At 35.7% G+C, this 24343-nt stretch overlaps 1 protein-coding gene across 2 annotated transcripts in view; it reads left to right on the top strand.

Annotated features, from left to right (window-relative positions):
• LOC149212309 (putative magnesium transporter NIPA4) overlaps window positions 1–3626 on the top strand; it is a 146701-nt gene extending 143075 nt beyond the window's left edge. For both annotated transcript variants that reach the window (XM_089391815.1, XM_089391816.1), the window contains 2 exons: window positions 2848–2968; window positions 3094–3626. In XM_089391815.1, coding sequence (XP_089247941.1) covers window positions 2848–2968; window positions 3094–3194 — 222 coding nt within the window. In that variant the 3' untranslated portion in view covers window positions 3195–3626. The remainder of the gene's footprint in view (window positions 1–2847; window positions 2969–3093) is intronic.
• The last annotated feature ends 20717 nt before the right edge of the window (window positions 3627–24343 follow it).

The following is a 24343-nucleotide window of genomic DNA, read 5'->3' as shown; positions in this document are numbered from 1 at the left end:
CTCTCTATCTGCATTGGATGGTACGACTTCCTCTGCTTCACTTAGGAGGTGGGGCAATCACCTCTTGAAGCCTCTACTATTGTGATGTGGACCACCTGACGAAACTTCCTGAAGATCAAGTGTAAATCAATTAGTCATTAAGTAATGAAGACCATAGATGCATCATAGTTGACCGTACTTAAAGTTAGGGTTTCAGCCAATGCTTCATGCAAGGATCACCATCAAATATCTAATTAGACCAAGTCCCGTATAGGTGTTCCCTCTCTTATGTTTGGGATGGCTGGGTGGATAGCCCTATTAGGTGTTTCCAACCCCCAAGGGCAAGTGACAGGTCTCAGGTCAACCCATCAACCCATAGGTGCAAGTGTAGATGGTGGTAATGGAGTGGGCAAGACTTCAGGTGTAGGTTCCATAGCCAAGTGACCAACTAATGGTGGTCCAACATGCTACAGGTTCTAATGATAATTTAATGTATTTTTTAGTAAACCGGTTCTGGGCTAGTTCCAGTTCCCACTGTTAAAACTTTGGTTGAGATAGAATGGAAGAAGGAGGTGATCAATCTCATAGAGCTGGAGGGTCCCTCCAAGGTCAGTTATCTATCCTCCTATACGATATCTCAACCAGTAACTTGTGAGAGTTTGAATCAAAACTGAGTAAGTTTTTTTGTGCTACAATTTAGGATAATTTTCCTTTCCACTTTCATTACACAATTGTGCTTATTTATTGTTGATTTGTGGGATGAGCCTTACTTGGTGCAAGGGCCTTAGTGTCTCAATTCTAATTTCTAATAGCCAAATGATCATATGCATTCTTCAAATGTAGTGGAGGCTTTTGCAGAGTGTTGGTGTTGAAATCCATTCACAATTTCATCTCGTGTTACAAGGCCACTTTATATTTGAAAAGTTTCCAATAACTCTTACCTTTTATTTTTAGGATTGTGCTTTATATATTTCTAAATTTGAGGACTTAGATCCTTTTTGGAAACTTTTTCTCTAACTCAGTTGCAAAATCTCTCTTAAAAAGCGATACATGGTCCCTTCTTTCTGTATTTTACTCCATGATGGCTTGGAACATCTTACTCCATGTCAAGCCAGAGTAACACTAAATTTTTTGGCAAGACTTGCCTGCAAATACTAGAGGAGTCTGTAATTCTGAGCCCCTTTGAGTGAGGCATGTTCACTGGAGAAGTTTTGTTAACATCTTTCTGGTTTAATAAAATTTTATGTGTAACAATTGTCCCTTTTCTGGATTTAAGGCCAAGGGAATGCAATATCATCATAGAGGTTGGGATATAGCAAAATGGTCACAAGAAGCATGCATCAAACTTCAAACCATGGTTGAGGATGATAGAGGAATACAGGAAATTGAAACTCAAAACACTTTGCAGAATGATGATGGGAATGAAACCAAGATAGCTCCCAGCGGACATATGAATGTTTGGAGTGGGATAATGATGGTGAAAGGCTGTTTACACAACCCATTGAGTCATGAGTCAAGGCAATAAACTCCAACAAGCTGAAGATGAATTGGAGTTCGGTCAACCTGTGATGCAGTATAGACATAGCTAACAAGTCAACGCCAAACTGACTGAAAAATAAAACTAGCAGTATATTTTTGCAATGTAGGCTCCGTTATGTAAAACTTTTTCTGGGTTTATGTCTCTGGGCCTGCATCACACTTCTACTATTCTCAAGTCAGCCTGAAAATTTCACCAGAATATTTATTCTCTTCTATGATTTTTGGTTATCCTTCAGCTTATTAAAGATGTATAATGCTTACTCTATCCATTAGCTCCCTTGATTGGCACCATAAAATTCACAGTGCCATTAAATTCATTTTGTGAGGACAAACTCTAACCTTGCAGATCATTTCATGGTCTTTTCTACATTTCAACCATGCCAGACAGTAATATCATCTCTTATGTATAAATATTAAATGGGCTCATTCATGAACCTTCGGGGAAAATCTTAGCATTAAAACTACTGAAATAGAGAGTAGAGCAGTGAAACCAACGTTTACTTTTGGAATTGAATCCACCTTCAGGCATGCATGCATTTCTTACATTTAAATTTTCAATTTTGTCCAATAAAGATGTCAATGCAAACAGGCTCTAAATTTCATGAAGTTGCTATAAGGGTCTCGATTCTCATGTAAAACTCTTAGTTGTATATAGGTAGACACCTAGGATTGGATATTTCTTTGATGACATCAAAAGTATGTGCATGACATAGACAAACCTTGGGATGAGATGAAGCCTCTTTACAGATTTCTGCAATTAGAACATGTATATCAGAAAGCTTTTGGAAAGCTGCCAGTACCATATGGAATGCCTATAAACCTTGATCCCCAAGGGAGATTGTATGGAGATGCTTTTGTTACATACTCATTCGTTAAGTTCAGATAACTCTATTATGACGGATCCAAGGACCTGGGTTCCCAAATCAATCAAGCTTTCTCTCCTTTGTATATAGATATATTAATTAAATGTAGAATATCTAGTGGATGGACTAGTTGAAGATGCAAGAGTGACTGTAACAGAAGTCTTAAATTGGTGTTTGGAATTGCAAAGAAGTGTAGTTGCCCATGAAAGGTATAAAGCAACTTTCCTTTTGAAATTGGGGTGACTGGCAACAGAAAGAAGATCATTGCTGCTAACATGACACACTGTTTGTAATGATGTATCTGGTCTTCTTCTGGTCTTAGTATCAATTTCAACTTGCATTGATTTTTATCTATATGATTTATGAAAGGGTATTTAAAGCAGGCTTTCATAATACTCTTTAAGTTTTGCATGTTTATTAATTGCTAAAGCACAACAAATGATTAAAATTTTGCTTCTTGTTTCAGGACTGGGACAGGCAAAATCCATCTCAAATTGTTACTGAGATGTGTGGTTTTGTTACAATCCTTTCTGGCACATTTTTGCTGCATAAGACCAAAGATCTTGGGGACAGTTCATCTGGAATAAGTATTTTTCTTTTCTTTCCTCTATTTACATCGTTACCTTTTGAAGCATTATGGTACTTAGTTTCATTTCATATATTTAGTTCATTCTCACATTTGCAATAGTGTAACTTGAAGATATATTTGCAGGTCTGTCACCGTCTTTCTCTTCCCGCAACTCAAAGCATTCTTCAGAGAATGGATGTATCTCTGAGGAGATTCCACTTCGTTGCCAAGATTCTTTTCCCTAATGCTTTTCTGTTACACATAATCAACGTGGAATCTTCATGTCATGCTTTTAAAAGAGTGACCATAATGTAATAATAGAATATTGTTTGTTCTCAAGCCCTCGTCTTTATTTCAACCAATTGTTCTTATTCTTTTCAGAGTGGGAGATTATGATAACTAGTTCAACAAGTGGAAGAATTATTGCATAGTTGAGTTGTAAATGAAACTATGCAGATATTTCTATACTTATTCCACAGTCATCCACCAAATAAGCTGAAAAGAGCCTGATAGCGATTTGTGGCAACATGTCATTTGCCTCTATACATTATAAAAGTCTGAAAATCTGCGAGTCTCTTCTTATTTTTAACAGGATGGCTGATATTCAGTCATATCCTTATTGTTGATGGAACTGATGTCCAGGTGACTGCTTTTAATACATTTTCCATTTCCTTTCTCATGATGCTTTTGAGAAGTCAAAGGTCGGCGCCTTCTTTACTCGCCAACAGTGGTGGCAATTTTATTTGAGAAGCTAATGAAATGCAGCAGTGCTCATTCTAATCTTATCTATACTGAAGTATTTCAATGCATTACACTTAATTTGGATGAAATCTTGTTTATTGGAACAGTCAACATCAAGGTGAAGGACTAGTGTAAGTTCCAAATTTATGGTAACAAGAAGCTAATCCCTAATGAATTTGCCAATGGGTCCCTTGTTTTGATGTTGAAGTCAGTGGAGTATTCAGCTGTCAACCAGGGTTCCATGTTCATTGTGGTCTGCCCCACTCAAATGGGATATAAATTGGGGTGAGGCCAAGTGTAAGTACTGGATGATTTTGGTAGAATAAATACACCCCTCAGACCTGGCACCTAAGTTGGAGGAAGTCTGTGTTATATAGTGTAGTCCTTAATCTTGGGGTGTTTTTTGTGAAGCAGTTTCCCAAAAAGTCCTAATAAATATGTAATGAATGTGTTATACACACTCCAATTGGCACTAATAACATTTGTTTGTGGACCTTTTGTCTAAGCAATTTTATTTTCAAAAGACCTAATGCTAAAACTACATGTCTTGAAAATCCATTTCATGTGCACATCAATGGATAGTTTTGAGAAGAAATAATGCAGTAATCGAGTGTGGAGCCTAAAGCATAATAATTTTTCTGAATGCACTCTCAGGGTCATGGTGGACAAGTCTGGGAAAATGAAAATTTTGATGTAAATTTGTAGATTATAAAGTGCAACATTCGCAGATAAACACGTGGTAAATTAGTCAGTGAGCTAATAGGTAGGCACCCAATTCCAACCTGTCCCCTAGTTTTTTATTATCTCTGATCGACAAGTTTGGTACAAGATCAGAATGATACTGAACCTAGTTTTGGAATAGTTTTGTGTAGTGAGCTAATAGGCAGTTTGCCAATTCTAACAACAGTTGCCTAGTTTTCGATTATCACCGATCAACAAATTTAGGACAAGATCGTAACGATAGGTAACCCAGATTTTGATTGCCAATATTCAACAAGTTTACATGGTATAAGGATAGATTTCGGAACATGGGATGATCACTGTCTGATTACGCCACATGCATTTGGCCAAAAATTGCAAACCTTAAAAAGTGTATGGTATTATATTGGATGAGAAGCATTTCAATTAGTTGGAAAGGATTTGTATGAAGAAGCGGTGAAAGCCAATATATATGAAATTTATGGAGATGAAGTTTAACATTAGATTGCAAAAAAGTTGTATACTTCCAGGCAAATTATTAATTTGTTTCAAATAAGGATAACTGTTCACATAATTTAATGTAATGGTTTGTTGGGGAAATTAAAAATGAACTTGAGACAATATCTTCAATTACCGAGAAATTTTGAAATACTAGAAATAGAAATATTTGTGTGTTTTTCTTTCTTACATTGGCAAACGAAAAATGATGTCTCTTTTAGTATTAAAAGTGTTACATTAAAAAAGTGCTATATAGCTCTATGGTGTTCATTCCCAGTGAAAAGACATAATACCTCATAATATTACTATCTGGAAAAAAAAAAGTCTATGATCGTCAAACAACCTTTACATATAGTGTTCCTTTATAAAAAAACCCAACAAATTTCTAGCGTTGAACCCATTCTTCATCAAAATGAAAAAGGTAACCTATATGGGGCTAAACATATAGATTGAAAAGAATTGATGGAAAACAATTGTTTCAGGCGGTGTACAGAGATCTCAAAGTATTTGGTAGAGGTATCCCAATGGCCTTTTCATTAATCTCCTCTCGTGTGGCATTGTGGGATTTCAAAATATAGGTATCCCAATGCCCTCTTCATTAATCCCCCCTCGTGTATTTTATGATAGTTGTCGGATTGTAAATTTATTTCCATGTGAGTGTGATATTAACAAGGCTATATAGCTAGTGTTCCTTGTCCCTTAGTTTAATAAAATATTTTAATGTCATATTTTTAATGTCATATGTGTTGTATGTACTTCAAACAATAATAAAATTGTAAAATAAGTTATATGAATATTTGTTTAACCTTTTTTTATTAATTTTTTTAATATAATGAAACATTTTTTTGGTGGATAAATGCTATATATATATATATATATATATATATAATTGACATTGAAGAGAATGGTAACAAGTTAATAATTACATATTTAATATTGAATGATGACATTTTTTTTATATAATGCTCATATTATAGTACACATGTAATGTCATTATAGTATAGATTGATATAATGAGAGTTGTACAAATTGTACACATGTTATTTTTACATTTTTTTCAAATTATATTTTTGTAAATTAAAAAATTGTCTATTCAACACTTTACACCAATGAGAAAATGAAATTTTTGAATTTAATTACAAATCATTTGTGTTTATGGTACACAGTAATTTATATATAATATTATTTTTCAAATTATTTATATTTATTGTACATAGTAATTAGTGATATAGTACATAGTAATTAATAATAGAGTACACAAAAGTCAATTCTTGCCATCATTACACAATAAGAGGGGAGACATTTTAACCAATCATATTTGAGATAAATAGAAATAACTTTTATTTAAAAATAATAAATTTAATTTCATAATGTTTTTTTTTTGTCTGAATATGTCTACTCCTATATCGATACAAAAATATGGTTACAGAGAGGCAGAGGCCTCAAGAGTTCTAGCCCATGAGACGACATGCTTACAAAAATCACTTAAGAAATTGACCAGAAGACCAACATAATGACTTGCTTTGAGACTTAAGATAACTGAAAATAGTAACGGAGGACCGAGACAAAATGAAAGGAACAGCGCAGCCGCTACCAAGACAGTGACCCATAAACAGATTGAACAAAAACAGGAGATAGCCGCCCACGCAGGGGAAACTGGCAAATCCGAAATTGAAAAAGACCTGATTCTGAGAGCTAAAAACATGAAATGGCTGTGAATCCAGAAGGGATTGAGTACATTCAGCAATTGAACAAAAACCATAAGGTGCAGACCTGTTCAGTCTTCATGCGATGTTGGAGGCGATTCTTCAACAATGCGGCAGCCAAATTGGTCTGGGTCTTCACACTCAGAGGGTTGGCCCTCTTTTCCTGAAGGACCCCTGCCTGCAGGAGCGCTCGGACCGGCTTGGAAGGTCGAATCCAGAGTTGCAGAGCCGCCTTGGGTCTTTCTCTGAGTATTCACATTCTGCGAGGAATCAATCTGGTCTTCCATCCTTGGTGCCAAAGGATGTCTTGGACTGTCAGCCTCCAAACCCGCAGAATCCTCGCACAACTCTACAATAACGGATGCAATGGAGGAGGAATTGCCAAGAGTGCATGGGAAGCGGAAGCGAGCTGTATGAGAATTGGGATGGAGAGAGCGCTCTTCGGAGAAGAATTGATCTCGACCTCTGTCGCGACCGCTTCTAGTCTCAGGGTATCTTTCAAAACGGAAATCCGAAGCCTTTGACGAAGGGTCCGAGGTTGTGGAGGAAGGCTGGCGGGAGACTCAGCCTCGGGAGCTGCCTCTTCTGCTAATCATCCTTGAGCGCATTCTTGGCATCTTGAAGAATGCTGGGGGAACTGAACAAACAGCCGTGGATGGGACTGAGAGGGGGCGACCGAGGGAGATGCAATGAGGATTGTTTGAAGCATGAAAGCCCATATGAATGTCGACGCCTTGATTTTGAGACAGACAATACCCTGGACTATCTTCAACCTTGCTGAACCAACATGTGCGGAAGGGAGGAGCGGGAAGGAATAACGAGCAGAGCATCATTACCGATATACTAACACACCTGCAAGAGGGAGTGAGCTGCGTTATTGCAACATTTAAGTTGACAGACTGTGACATTAATTCAATTCTCATGCGATGCCGGCTGGCACTTGTGATGAGCCACGCGCCCTTCCTTCTCGCTGCCAACGTAATGTTCTCTTGGCTATGCACCCGCATCCGGGGTAATTTCATAATGTTAAACTTTGGATAGATTTTAAATTTTGTTAGTCGAAGAAAAACTAATAGCAAGTCAATGAAATCTGAATAGGTTATATCCTGCCAGTGACATGTATAATAAATGTAATTGGCTTCAGTAAAGGGGGTATACTAGTCACTAATTGAAGATCCATGAATGGAGGCCCAATAAGTGTTTAGGATTTTGGTCAATCAATTGCTACATGAATATTATTGTATTTGGAGTTCTGATCAGTTGGAAGTTACCCCATTCACGATGCTAGTGAGCATTACTCAGTTTTAAATATCAATAAAAGGTTTGCTTACTTTTGTTATTTTCCAATTTTGGTTTTGTTTATTTGCATTTGTGATCATAATTCCATCTATTTTCTTCTCAATATTTTGTTTCAGCTAGCAAGAAACACAAGGTTCCATATCATTTTGGCTCTTACATTTGAAATTTTTTAGTTCATAGATCACCATTTATTAAATACTCCATGCATATGTTAATGTCCTTGACTTTCAAAATCTTTTGTTGATTTTGGTTTAGAAATTTTCAAATTATTGATTTCTTTTCGAAAACTATCCAATGGTTCATTGGGCCTTCCCAAATGATCAAGTATTTTGCATCTTTGGATGGTTCGTGATGGTTTACTATCATTCAAAATATATCTTTTTATCTCTTTCATTTACCCTCAATGAACGATTGGGGTGATTCAAAATTTGTTTTAACCATCATATAATTTATTTTGAAAATTCATCAAGCTCATTTAAAAGGTGTTACTTTAACATCTTCTGAACTTTCTTGATTATTCATTAATATGTCTCAAACCTTTCGGGCATAACATATTTTACATTGCCTTGGTTCATTGGGCTTTTTTAGTATATGTTATTTGAACATCTTTCAAAGTCCCCCTATGGTACATCAAGATGATTAGTAAGTTCTTATCATTATTTTAAATCCTCCCTATGGTTCATGGGGAGAGGTCAAGATTTTGAGTGCTTCTTTTAGACATTTTCGATGGTTTTTTAGGGCTTGATTACAAATGCCTTCTTTGAAAGCCACCCAACAATTCATCTAGATGGTCTTAATCTTTCAGCGATCTTTTGTTTTGCTCCAATGGTTCTTCATTGATCTTTTGTTTTTCTCAGTGGTTCATTAAGAGGCTCTAGAAGAAGTTTCATTCCAAATTTTCAAAGCCTCCAATAGTTCACTAGGAGAAGTCGAATGTTTGAATGTCATTTCTTTTGAATCATGATGATGGGTGATGGAGATGCTTTCGAACGGGTCACTTCAAGCATCTTGCGAGATCACTTGTTGCTTCATTAAGGTGTTTCCACATATTGCTTCAATATCTTTTGAAGTTTCCTGATAGTTCATCAGAGAAGTATTAGAATTAAAACATCAATTCTTTTAACCTTTCTAATGGAAAGTAGGTTTATCCTCCAAATTTGGATGTTGATATTTATTGTTGAAATCCATTTGAAAATCTTTTGAATCAATGGAAAATCAATGCCTCATGGCTTTTGAAATAATTCAAATTTTGCATATGCTTTTAATGGTCCTTTCAAAAGGATTGAATTCAATGTTTCAAATCTGAAATCCAATTGCAACAATAGGTATTATTTCTTCTAACTGTTAATTAAATTAGCAGTTTATTGCTACGACAACACTTGTTAAATTATGCAACTAGGGTAGAATTCCACTTTGGATAGCTCATTTGATGGAGATAATTGTTGCATTAAATTCCTCTTTTTAAGAGGACCAAAATCGACCTAATGATCACCCATTTTGGACAAGCAGAAGGTGGAATTTTAATTTATTCTCACACATGTACAATTGTCAAGGTCGACTTCGACATCGTGTAGGCCCATGAAGCCATGAAGCCCCAAATGTCATCTCTTTTCACCCACAAGGGTTCATATAAATACAATATACATCACACCTCATTTGGGCATCAAGCAACACACCATATCTTCTCTCTCTCCTATTATTATTGGTTAGTACAAATTAGACTTGGGAGGACTCCTCACACTTGTGAAGGACATAAGACACCTTTGATTGGGCCAAATTGCAGGGTTGTTTCAGGGCGCTGACCTACAACAATGTAAACTTTGAAACGGGAACTATAAACTCAAAACGGGAACTCTGGCCAAAAAACCCCAAGAAAACATGAAAAATAGTGCTAAAAATGAAAAGTGTGTATACTGGAACGATGGTTTTTTTTTAGGGTCAATTTTGAACATGTTTTAAAAATGGCAGTGAAAACGATTTTTTGTGCAAAAAGCACCCTGAAAATGAAAAGTGTTGATACTGGAATGATGGCCTTTTTTTTAGGGTCAATTTTCAACATTTTTAAAAAATGTCAGTAACACCGAATTTTTATGTGCAAAAATTGTGCCAAAAACACCTTCAAAACGAAAAGTGATTATGCATTTTTTTTTATAAAAATTATTTAATATGTTATAAGGTGTGAAGATCAACAATAGTACATAGGGAGTTTTTCTTGCTTCTACTAAATGCATGATCTTGAAGGGGCATGTGACGAAGCGAAGTTGAATAAAAATTCACATTTTATATTCCCTTAACGTTCAAAAACAACTTATATTGGATTCCTTGTCTTTAAACAATACGTTTATAGACCCAAGTTAAGTTATCACGATCCTTGGAAAGTGAACTTCAATATTAATAATCATAAGAAGTCCCTTAAAAAAAACCCATTTTATAATGTGAATTTTGGTATGAACATTAGGTATTTCTCTTGTTTCTACAAAATGGATGACGTTAAAGGTAATGTAATCGCATGCAAGTTGAACTCTTGAATAAACCAATTCAAATAGAGGGTTGCAGTCAATGTAATCACATTCACATTTTATATTCCCTTAAAGTTCAAAAACAACTTATATTGGATTCCTTGTCTTTAAACAATATGTTTATAGACCCAAGTTAAGTTATCACGATCCTTGGAAAGTGAACTTCAATATTAATAATCATAAGAAGTCCCTTAAAAAAAACCCATTTTATAATGTGAATTTTGGTATGAACATTAGGTATTTCTCTTGTTTCTACAAAATGGATGACGTTAAAGGTAATGTAATCGCATGCAAGTTGAACTCTTGAATAAACCAATTCAAATATAGGGTTGCAGTCAATGTAATCACATGCACGTTGGACTATTGAAGAAACCGACGTTAAAGGTAATGTAATCACATGCGAGTTGAACTCTTGAATAAACCAAATAGACGGTTGCAGTCAATGCAATCACATGCGAGTTGGACTATTGAAGAAACCAAATAAGCTACAAAGGACCTTTGTACAATGCCCATTTTAGATTCCAGAGTGAATTTAACTCGCGCCTTTACTTGATAGACTACCAATAATTTTAACTAAAACCTAGATGTGAAATGAATAATTCAACTTTAGGAAGATGTCACATAACATCTATAGTTTATAAGACAGTCAACTAGTATCAAAAAACTTGAAAGTAGCAACTAAAAAATTCATATTAAGGATATATTATATAAAATTAATTAGATCTTCACCACATATATGCAAATTTTAAGCAAATTTCGAAATCCTTAGCTTACCAATCCTCAAAGATTGCGCAAGATTTTTATCAATTTATTCCAAAAGCCATTACTATAATTTCACTTGATGGCCAAATGTTTTGCGACCTCTATCCAATTTGCATAAACTACATGAAAAAAATATTGCAACTGTATTGCCAACCTTCAGAAGCTACATGAGGAAATTGAGATTACAATTGGGAATTCTGCCACGAGGATAACGTTGACGTTGCGCCGCTTTTAAGCATGAAAAAAAAAGGTTACTCGTATATTTTCCAAAAACCAACCAAATTTGTTGTATTGCTCACCATTGCATGTATCAGAATCCAACTCCATATTATGTACATGAAGTAGCATACACTGTAAAAACAGAAACAACGTGCAGCGTAAAAATAGAATTAAACCCCAAGTCAAAATCAAAATCATTGAGCAGTGATCTTTGACGAGTTCTTTGGAGAAATTTTGGCCGCTGGAGTTGATGAAGAGGAAATAGAGTTAGATGGGGCGATTCTCAGAATCGCCCCGCCACCGCCCCGCCGCCAGTGGTGGTGGGGCGGTGGCGGCGGGGTGGTGGTGGGGCGATTCTGAGAATTGCCCCATCTAACTCTATTTCCTCTTCATCAACTCTAGCGGCCAAAATTTCTCCAAAGAACTCGTCAAAGAGTAAAAGTGAATTAAAATTTTGGTATCATTCATTTAGCCGTGACTCTCATAAAAGTGGATCACTGACCTAATATCTTATATAATGACCTAATATCTTATTAATGTTGAGGAAAAAAAATAATCTTTGATGAGTTTGTAAAGTGTAGCATTCATTGATATAGAATAATTTGGCCCCAAACACCATATTTTAGATTTTGACATTGACTGACCAGAGTTGTCCAGTGTGAAATAACTTCTCATATGTTCAATGTTAAAATTGTTTGTGATACATACAATTGTTGGGCTCCAAAGACCAAAAGAATGTGGCACTGGAAGAAGTTTCACGTAAAATCATAATGACTGGCAGTTCTTGGGACGCGAGAAACATAGTAACAAGAATATCTTTCACAAAGCAGAGAACTGTGAAAAGGTTATCCTAATAATCAACACGACTAATATCTTTCACAAAGCAGAGAACAATGAAAAGGCTATCCTAATAACCAACACGACTTTTAAATATAACAAGCAATATAAGTGTCAGTCTTCAACCTCAACTAATAGTGTGAAATGTTTTTATAGAATATGGCAAATGTAGAGTTTATTTTTAAATAGTGTGCTTATAGCATGGAAAAACTTCTCAAATGTAGCTATGGATGTTATAATAGTTTAAAGCGCATATGATTACTGTGGACTCTCAGACCAAAAAAGAAGGTCCCATTGGAAGAAGTTTCCATAAAACTATGTTTCACTGTACGTTATTATAATGACTGCCAGCTCTTACAGCACCAGTAACATAGTGACGAGAACATATTTCACACAACAGAGAACAATGAAAAGGTATGTTAGAATCAACTCAACTTTTGTATATAGCCAGAAATATAAGCGCCAACCTTCAAATTGAACCAATAGTGTGTGTTGTTCTTATCAAATATGCCAAAGGTATAGCATATTTTAAAATTGATTGCCTATGGCATCTATAACTTCCCATATGTTATTTGGTTTGAAGCGCATATGACCATTGTGGGCTCCAAAGCCAAAATGAACGTTGTACAAGAAGAAGTTTCACATACAACTGTCCGAAGTTATTACAAAAGACCGAGAGCTCTTACAGGAAGAGAAACGTACGAATGAGAAAAATCTATCTCACAGAGCAGAGAACAATAAAAATCAGCTCAAACTTCTGTATAAAGCCAACAATATAAGTGCCGGTCTTCAAATCGAACCAGTAGTGTACATTATTATGATCAAATATGCCAGAGCTATTTCGTACTTGCAATTTCACTTTTACTCCAAATACTTTAATTTGGTGCCGTGAAGATGGTGAAATTATAGCAGGGATCTTTGACGAGTTCTTTGGAGAAATTTTGACTGCTGGAGTTGATGAAGAGGAAATAGATTTAGATGGGCCGTTGGAGTTGATGAAGAGGAAATAGAGTTAGATGGGGGCGATTCTCAGAATCGCCCTGCGACCGCCCCACCACCACTGGCGGCGGGGGCGGTGGCGGGGCGATTATGAGAATTGCCCCATCTAACTCTATTTCCTCTTCATCAACTCCAGCGGCCAAAATATTCTCTCCTGACTTTTATTTGATAATCCATATCTCCTATTTCAGGTGGAGAGCCACCTAAAAGAGAAAGGATTCGGGAACATTGAAGCGGGTTGTTTTATCGTGCACAGTCTCTGCAAATCAGATGTCTTTTCAGGCCGGAAAATGCCAAAGTAATCCCATAAAACAAATTCTCGCTCTCCCATAAAATTGATTGCTTGACACTATAAACCACAAGTTGTTACCTTGGCTCTCCTGTAACGAAACGTGCTTGTTCTGGATCAGGAATCCCATAAAACAAATTCTCGCTTTTGTTCCCTGGGCTCCAATCCTTTTGCATTGATACATCAAATCTTTACCAGGAAAATAGAATAAAAAACAGGCAAAAAGAAAAAGTAGCCAAAGCAAATTGCAGGGCATCAAGAAAAGAGACCAACGTCATATAGATGCCTGAGAAGAAAGCAACAGTGATCTTACCGAATATCGTACACTTTGAATTACAAGACTACGGTTCCTTTCAATGAATATGGCGTTCCGCTTCAATGTTCCCAAATCCTTTCTCTTTTAGGTGGCTCTCCACCTGAAATAGGAGATATGGATTATCAAATAAAAGTCAGGAGAGAATATTTTGGCCACTGGAGTTGATGAAGAGGAAATAGAGTTAGATGGGGCGATTCTCAGAATCGCCCCGCCACCACCCCACCACCACTAGCGGCGGGGCGATTCTCAGAATCGCCCCATCTAACTCTATTTCCTCTTCATCAACTCCAGCGGCCAAAATTTCTCCAAAGAACTCATCAAAGATCACTGCTCAATGATTTTGATTTTGACTTGGGGTTTAATTCTATTTTTGGTGGTGGGGCGGTGGTGGGGCGATTCTCAGAATCGCCCCACCACCCGGCGATTCTCAGAATCGCCTTCGCCGAGTCTTCCCATAGAAAACATGTTTCTTTATCGTGTTTTTAGTTTTGGTATACCATGTATGGAGATATGATAACCTGTGATTCAGCTACAGAAAAGAAAAGCAACTACCAAAATGTCACTTTCTACAATCATAACATTTTGAATTGGATCGAGATTTGATGAATGTGGAAAATCATATGATGTGGGTGATTATGAGATGGATTTTTATCATTTATTGAAATCCATTTTGCAAGAAAATAAAATTAAATTCACAATGATAAGAAATAAAACTAATAAAGACAATGTGTGTCCTCATCACAGGGGGCCTTCCTAGTTGGGTCGCAGATTATTAGAGTAAACTCAGAGATTTTAAAATGCTATAACTACAATTCTGAAATAGATCATGAATAATGCATCATACACCGAGGAATTAAAAGACCAAAAAATATTATATTAACTTCAAAGTGTTACCAAACATCTGACTTGCTTCCATAAAAGGAATCGCAAGTATTTATAAAGTTAGAAGACAATAATTGTTTGAGAGTTCCACTACTTTGATTCGGGACAAAATAAATGAATTACAAATCGTGTGGGTTACAAGGATTGAGTTGTTGATATGAGAGATTCATGACGAGAGCATGAATATCTCTGGTAGATTACATGACTCGATTTTGTGGGATCTAATTGTTCATGTTGCGTCAACAAATTTATTATTTATCACATTACTTTGCCACCACCTAGGACTATTTTACTGTGACATTGACCAAGCTTCAATGATGGCATGCATGGCTTCTAGGTGGAAAACCATAAACTTATTTTTCCACATCCCTTGGTTTTTAGTTTTGGTATACCATGTATGGAGATATGATAACCTATGATTCAACTACAGAAAAGAAAAGCAACTACAAAAGTGTCACTTTCTACAATCATAACATTTTGAATTGGAGTGAGATTTGATGAATATGGAAAATCATATGATGTGGGTGATTATGAGATGGATTGTTATCATTTATTGATATCATTTATTGGAAATTATTGGAAATGGACTTCATTGGAATACATCAACCTTGAATAAGAGTATTGAACCATGGTGGATAGGATATTTATTCAACTATTAGTTGATTTGGAACTCCATCCAAAGGACATATCCATGTAATGGGGAAAATAAATATTCAATCAACATTTGGACTAATGGAAAGTTCCTTTTAGATGATTGATATTCCATGGCACAATATTTAAGAGGTGTATTGCGAAAATAAGGAAATATGGGTATGATAAAATAAGGGGGTGGAAGCCTAAGAAAACCTAGAAGTGCTAATATCTAAGGAGAAAAAAGAGGATGGAACAAAACCAATGTTCACGATTCAAAAAGAAGGTAATGAAATAAGAATAGAGGAGGGCAGAAATTGATTACAAGGGAAACAAGTGTGTAAGCAAGTCTTAATCATATAAATTAATTTCACATGTAGACTTGAACATATATAATTTTGATTTTTTTTAATAAATATAAAATTAATTGTGTTTGGATGAATTATAGTATTTTTTTCTTCACTTGATTAACATTGGTAGTGGATGATATGTAGTGAGTTCTTTTTATATATTACAATTCACCATTATTAAATTAGTTGAGTTTGTTTTATTAATTTTGAAAATTGGTATAAAATGGATATAAAATGTTTTAAAGTGATTTCATGTTTGTGAAAATATTGAATTTTGTTAAAAATGAAAGTTGAGTAGAATGATAAATACATTCTATTTTATAAAAGTGACATGGGCATTGAGGAGGTGACATGGGGGTTGAGTATGTGCTTGCATTACCATATTTTCTTAAATGGTATTTGAAATAGTTATTCAAGAAAATTTCTAAACATTTCAGCCTTTCATTCAACAAAGAATTAATGCTCTTCAATTTCTTCTAGATGCAATGCAAGAAATTGGGTTGAAGAAAGGGGACTTTAGTGAATCACGTGTGACAAAAAAGGCAAAGGAACCCCAACCACCATTACATGGAATGTTTGGAAAGACATACATTGGGAGATTCACATACATCAAAGACCCATTAGAAGAGGAAAATGAGCAAAAGGAAACATAAAATATTGTGGAAGAAGACAATGATGAAACTCTAGAGGACGAAGAGTTTGGATTACGTAACATTGTTGATTAAATTTAAGTTATGCTTGGAAATCAAGCTTTGCAATGTTTTGACTTTGACATTTTATGAGAAGAATAAACACTCAATTAGGGTTGTTATATGTTCAATATCTGTAATGTGTGATTTTCGCATTGATTTTTAAGTTAATCATAATTTTTTGAAAAAAAAAGTGATTATTATTATTTTTTTGATGTGAAATTCATAAAAAAAGCTATTATTTAACCATTTTTAGTTAAAATTATCGTATAAAAATTGTGATTTTGACATGTCAATTCTAGCAAAAAATTATCAAAACGTGTAGTTTTTTAGTTATATTTATGTTAAAAATGGTTATTTTCATGTCCATTGTTAAAAAATAATTTTTTTAGAGACAATTATTTCATGTGGAGTGAAAAATTAATTAAGGATGTATAAATATATAGAATATCGAAAATTCTGAATATTGACCTCCTAATTTAAAAATGCAAAACAATAAAAACCTCACTAAAAAAAAAGTTAAAATTAAAATAAAAAACAAGAAAATGTGAAGAAAACGACCACTTCAAAAATGATCAAATTTACAAAATAAATATTTACATTTTATACATTAGAAAATTTAAAGCCAAAAAACAGGTCTTTTAAAAAAAGGGGGTGATGCAGAATACTCACTTTTTTAAATCAGCATGAAAATCACTACTATTCAAAAACGTAATGTACATAAAAAAATTAAAGTGCCAAAATCTATGCTCTAAAAAAAACATGTGCGTTCTGCATCACCCCTTTTCAAAATCAGGTCACTTTTTTGCTATCTCTATGAAACGGGTAACAATATCAGTTCCCGTTTCAAAGTTTACATTGTTCTACGTTGACTTGGGCACATTTGACATGCTTTGACTGCATTTTCTTTGGGATTGTTTCTGTTTCAAGAGGCCACATTGAAGGGCACAAAATCCAAGGAAATCTGGGCACTTTGACCACAAACTTATCTCAGACATTTGACTGCAGACTTCACCTATGCATTGACCAAGTTTGACTATTCAGATTGGCACTGTTTTGACAGTTTTTGACCTGCTAAGGAGGCCAAATTGAAAGCCCTTTGACCGAGCTGCTGGAGGACAATTTTGACCCTTGACCATTGACTGGTTAGGGTTGACTCTAATGTTGTTGACTGCTGTTGACCGAATCAGATTACAAAAGGTTCAGATTTGACCATTGTTGACTACATCTCTTTATTGTCTATGGTTTGGACAATAGTTTGATATTGAATATTGACATTGGATGTTGGCTAAGTCAAAGTTTGACTTTGACCCTTGGATGATGTACTCTCTATTGAAACATTTGAAGACAATCTAATAGAAGAAGATTTGCAAGGGTTCCCCCCCTAGTGGGGTTTTTCCCTAGTCATTGACCAAATATTGTCTCGTCTCTTGGTTGTCTTTCTTTATGCATTTGGTTATTTGTTTTATCTACTATTGCTCCACTGCCATTGAAAAATTGAAGAAGTGAAATTGAATGCTATTAAATATTGTTGAAGTAATAGTGGCAACATAGAACAAAGTGATGAAAAAATAACATGGTATCAGAGTTGAGGTAAAGAAAAGCCCAAGAGACAGAGCAAGAGCATCCATCTCTCAAGAAATTGATTGAAAAAGGGAATTTTTTTTGTAAAACTATCTTCCTCTTTCTTCAAGGAGCATGAGAGGCTAGGTGATTCATCCAACTTTACAGCATGGAAAGTCAGGTTGGAGATTATGGCTAACAATAATGTTGTTTTGGACTTCATTCAAGGAAAAATACCCAAGCCTTAGAAAAATTCTTCCGCTGCTGTTAAAAACAAACATAAGAAAGGTGGGTTAAAGGTAAAGAAAATTATAGTTGATGGATTTCAAGATAATCTACTTGCTTATGTTGGAAATTTGAGAAGGTCCAAGGACATGTATGACAAGATTGCTGGCATGTATGAAGTCAACACTTTGAATGAAATCATCTATTTGAAAGATCAACTCAAAGACATGAAGATGAACAAAGGAGAATCCGTGTAATCATACATTATGAGGATATCTCGTATTAGAGATCAATTGGCAAGACTTGGGGAAATCACACCTGATAGTGAATTGGTGATAGTAAATATTAGAGGCCTCCCTCCCATTTCAGAAACTTTCATTACGACTATAAGCAACAACAATAGTGTTCCGACATTTAATGAGCTTGTTCGAAAACTCACAAAAGAAGAATCAAGGATGATATATAGAGGAAGAATTCAAGGACCAAATGAAGGAGAGCCCTTTGCTTATGTTGCTCAAGGAAACAAGAAGAATGTGAAGAAAGGAAAGGGAAAGCCATCCAAATCAAGATAACATCCTCCATCCATTCAAGATCCCAAGGAATCAAGAAGGAAAAATAGAGATGTTGAGTGCTACAATTATCATAGAAAGGGTCACTATGCTTGAGATTGTCCCCAAAAGGGAGATGCTCCAAGAAGGAAATATTCAAGATCCTATAACAATAACTGTGGCTTCAACAACAACATGTCATGTGAAAGAAGATATGATAGAAGAAGGAATGAAAGAAGAAGAGGCTCCCCTGATGATCGCGAGGATAACTATTGTCCTACAAAAAGGTCAAGGAACTCCAGGTATGAAGGCAATATTACTAATCAATCTAAATATATTCATCTCCTACAAACTCTTGGGATAGTTGGCTGGTTGATAGTGGGGCTACTGATCACTTTTCTGGATATAAGGAGGTTCTCTCTAATTTGGTAGAAAGGGAGACAAATTTGAACATTGTGACAATACCACTCATCTCGTAAAGGGCTTTGGTTTTGTCAAATTTCATTTGAACTTTGGGGAATCCGTTTTCCTCCAAGATGTATTATATGTGCCGGGATTGAAGAAAAATTTGGTTTCGATATCTTCCTTGGAGGATAACGGAATAAGGGTTGTTGGAAATACTAAGAGGGGTGGTGAATCAATTTTCCTTAGCAATTAACACTTTTAATCTTTTTTTCAGAGCATTAGTTAATCTTCAATTATTATTAATGTTTATGCAGTAATAACAGTAAATAAAAGAACACAACAGACACAAGAATTTTAGGTGGAAAACCCCCTCTGGGTCAAAAACCACTGAATGCTTTTTTAATTTCTTTAATCTTCAGCCCCAACTGAAACGAAAGCAACAAATTCCTAGAATTCTAGAAAAAACATTCTTCTCTAGCTCCCACTGGAAGGATACCCCAATGCCCTGGTTTCTTCAGTAGTCAACTGAATCGATGCCCCAACATCCTAGACCAACCTACCACCCTGAAGTGTTCATAGGCTCCAACATGTAGGCAACTTCATGCACTAACCCAACGCCTCCCTGCCACCCTATAATGACTGAAATGAGACAAGAGTGTGGATTCCCATACCAAGGACAACTTTCCACAATGCAATATGATTTACAATGGTTTTGACAGAACACCCAAGCGCACTATGACCTACAACCCAACCATGACATCATCCCAACAGAGACTCCTATACCTCCCAATAATTCCTTTTCGACTCTAGGCAGATTGACTCTTTTACAATAATGACTCTTCCAATGATGACACTTTTACAAATGACTCTTTTACAACTTTACAATGATGAATCTTGGCCTTGACACTTCTTCACAATATATGGATGGATGTCATGTCTTCAAAGGATGTCCCGCTACAATGATTCCTTTGATTTGATACTTCTGCTCTTGAATTCTTGCTTGAAGTTGTACTTGAATCTTCTTCTACCTGCATGCAAAATTTTCTCGACGAAACCAATCCGGAAAAAAAAAAAAACAAAATACCCTTCAACTTACCTCTATCTGCAAAACACATGTAAGTGCATAATAATGAATAAATACAAATTAAAATTACAATGAGTACCTGTAGTGTGCTTGCCACTTTTGTTGCAGCAGTAGACAAAGACTCCCACTCTTGATATAGGCCTGGACTCTATGCAAGACTATATCCAAAACTGACCTAAAGATATATATAATAAAAACTGATGACAAACCTTAGAATTGTGATGGACCAAGTTCTAAGTACAACAATAGAGACCACTCTATAAACTATGACAAGACAAGTAACATGAACATACAACATCATATAGATTTAACAAACTTGGTGTAGCATCAAATGTGTAGTATAGAGAATATGACATCCGAAATGTGGTATCAAAACTAACTGTGACATATAGAGACATAGAGATATAACTGAGACCCTATATGTACTTACGTTGTCCTGCAAAAACATATGTCAGAGATGATACTCATATTTCAAATGTAAACACTAATCATACATACCTTTCTATAAGAGACTTACCCTTGACTGTTGATGTGTGGTCCTTATTGCAATGATCCTTGAATGCATGCTTTTTCTTAACTTCTAGGAGCTTGATATGAATTTGTTGTATCTATGTAATTTCGGATCTCCAGGGTCTCAAATTTCATCCTGTGGTATCCCTCTGATTCCTCTTTCCAACCCCATAGGTCTGATCAAGTTTGGATTCTTCAAAAAAGAGTTAGGCCCAATCTCCCACGATGACTTGATTATAGAATCGTTTAATAGAGCAAACTTGTACGAAGTGACACATTTCATTGTTGTGACCCTCGACCCTAAAAACACTACTCAAAAAAATAAAGTCTGTCCTCTTTCTGTGACTATTTACAAAATTTGAATCCAATCCTTAGAGAGAAAGTTATGACGATTTTCCCAACGTCACTTATTTGACATGGAATTCAGGAGTCTGCAAACCCTAACTTCCTCAGATAACATTTCTGCAAATATAGCGAACCAAGACCTGAAATTAGGTGATGCGTTCATCAAGATTTTTACTCAAATGGGTTTTAATTTCAGCTTTTGAAGCTTCGCATAAAAATGTTATAGCGAAAATGCCACGATGACCTATTTGAAGCCACAAAATCCCTACTAGAGGAGGAAATGAGGGTCATTATTTATATGAATGTCTTGAGTTGAGAGGGTCCTCAACAAGTGAAATTTGGAGGGATTTTATGAGAAATTTTATTATTAGTTATTATTGAATATTCAATGACCACAACCAATTATGAGTGCCATGCCACAACCCCATAGGGTTTTAGCCCACTAAATGGGGTTACTAACTTCAAACATGAATATCTCTCAAACCGTGAAGAATTACTTTGGCATGCCATATATCAAAGGAAATATCTCAACGAGGTAGAATCCATATAGAAGATCCTTGGCTCAAAATAAAGAAATTTGTCAAGTCAAAATTCCCATGCAAGTTCGGGGTAGCCCCTAGTTTTTATTGGGTTACCATCAATGACAACCACAGATCAAAAATCTCCCCCTTTGACATTGATGGAAACACAAGTACTCCCCCTGCGATCATGGCACCTCTTCCTACTGCCTTCTCTCCCCCTTTGTCATCAATGGCAAAGGGTAACTCCTCCTGAAAAACAGCCATCCTACGGACCTGTACACACCTCCACTCCCCCTTTCTATTCAAATAGATAAGAGAAAGAGTCTAAAGAAAACTTGGGAGAATCCCAATATTTTGGCGAAGATACTCAAATGCTTCATGAGGTAATGGTTTGGTAAAGATGTTAGCAATTTGTTCCTTTGTGCCAACATATTCAAGCTTGATATTATTTTTAGCGACCTGCTCTCTAACAAAATGATATTTAATCGGAATGTGCTTCGTTTTCGAATGCATCATAGGATTCTTGGAGACACTGATGGCATTGGTGTTATCACAAAACATGGGAATAGCCTCATCGAACTTGACTTGAAGATCTTGCAAAGTTTTCTTCATCCAAAGAACTTGAGTACAACAAGCTGCATCTGTGACATATTCTACTTCTGGTGTTGATAACGAGATTGAAGACTGTTTTTTACTTAACCATGAAATAAGACAACCACCTAGATATAATGCTTCTCCACTAACTTTTACGATCATTAACACTTCCTGCTTAATTTGCATATGTATAAGCTTGGGTGACCAGATCATTTCCTTTGGGATACCACAAACCATATACCGCTGTGCCCTTAAGATATCGAAGAATTCTTTTGACGACAATAATATGAGATTCATTTGGTGTTGCTTAGAATATTGCTACTTGTCCAATTGCCTACATCACATCAGCAGGGAGGCTGTCACATATAAGAGACTACCAATCATGGATCTATACAACCTTTGGTCCACATCCTTTGACGAATTTTCTAAGATTAACTTACAACATGTTACCATGGGGGTAAGGAATCGCTTGCAATCTTCCATCTAGAATTTCTTGAGCATTTATTTGATGTACTTTGTTTGATATATGAATATTCCTTTATCCCGCTGAGAAATCTAAAGCCCTATAAAGTATGTTAGTTCGCTAATCAGAGACATTTCAAACTCACTTCTCATTTTTGTGGAAAATTCTTTACTTAATCTGTCACCATTGCTTCCAAAGACTATATCATCCACATAAACTTTGATAATTGTTAGGTTATCTTGATCCACTTTCACATAAAGATTGTTGTCAGCACTTTCTTTCCTGAATCCCTGTTGATTGAGATATCCGTCAAGATGAGCATACCAAGTACTAGGAGCTTGCTTTAGACCAAATAGAGCCTTCTTTAATCTGTAGACGTAATCTTCTTTTTCAGAGAGCAGAAAACCTTCGAGTTGTTCAATGTAAACTTCTTCCTCCAATTCACCATTTAGGAAAGCTGACTTAACATCCATTTGCTAGACCTTGATTTTTCTCAAGAAAACATAAGCGAGAAAAATCTTGATAGCTTCCATTATGGAAACGGGAACAAATTTTTCTTCCAAATCGATTCCTTTAACCACTACATATGCTTTGCAGATTAATCTTTCCTTGTTCCTGGTAACCTTTAATCCTTCAACTATTTTTCTCCCCCTGACCCTGTAATGAAACTGCCATCTTGTTCAAACTACCTTCCTGTCAATCATAGACTTGTGCCATATACTGCTGCATAGACTCCTCCTCTACAAACATTAAGGAGTCAACAAGTCAGATTGTTCAAAATAGTGAATCACCTATTGGGCCATCTTGACTTGAGTCATTATCTGAAGCAACTACTAATTCCTCATGACCTTTTGCTTTTACAAATACGAAAAGCATAACTGTTGAAACCTTGTTATCTGGTTCATCTTCCTGTACCTGTTTCCTTTCCAGATCTTCTTATTCCTGCAATCTCAAGCCATGTGCCCATAGTTATGACACTTGAAGCATTCAATGTTGTCCATAGGTGATTCCATTTGATATCTACAAATGTGAGTGCTATGGCCATAGTTATGGCATTTGAAACATTCAATGTTTGGCCCATGTATCACGTATTCTCTTCTGACAAAATCATCGTGGAACCTGTCTCGTGATCCTGCAAAATTGCTTCTAGGGTTTTGCAGATAATGGTTGCACCTGTCAAATACTTCACAATCCCTAGCCATATGTGCATAGTTAGCACATAAAAATAAATAACCATTAAATAAATGTGCGTACCTGAATGGTTCATTCGGATGCGATGGTTTTGATAGTTGTACCTGTCAATAATTTACAATCCTTGGCCATATGTCCATAGTTAGCGCATGAAAAACAATAAACATTAAATAAACAAACATACTTGGAAGATTTTTCATTCTTCTTTGAGGGCGGTGTTGTAGTTTGTTGTGGTCCTTTGTTCGTGATTTCTTTGGTATTGTTCTTTGGAGTTGCAACATTCTTCTTTGATTTTCACTTTGATAGAATTCCTTCTTAGAATCATCCTGCGAAGATGTGGAGCTTGTACATTCATCAACTAGAGCTTTACCATCTTCAATTTCCTTCATTTCTTCTTCTTCATCTGTCTTATATTGTAAGTGTTCTTTTTGCGATCCCTTAAGTTTGTTGATCTCATCACAGGTTGCATCAAGTTCTTCTTTCTTTTGAGAAATATATTCTTGAAACCAT

This window comes from Pinus tabuliformis, chromosome 1_1, assembly GCF_031772625.1.
Source record: "Pinus tabuliformis cultivar Carrire ecotype Pingquan chromosome 1_1, CPIR1, whole genome shotgun sequence".
Taxonomy (NCBI): Eukaryota; Viridiplantae; Streptophyta; class Pinopsida; order Pinales; family Pinaceae; genus Pinus; species Pinus tabuliformis.
The sequence above is the reverse complement of the archived record's forward strand: the minus strand, read 5'-3'. Positions and strand labels throughout refer to the sequence as shown.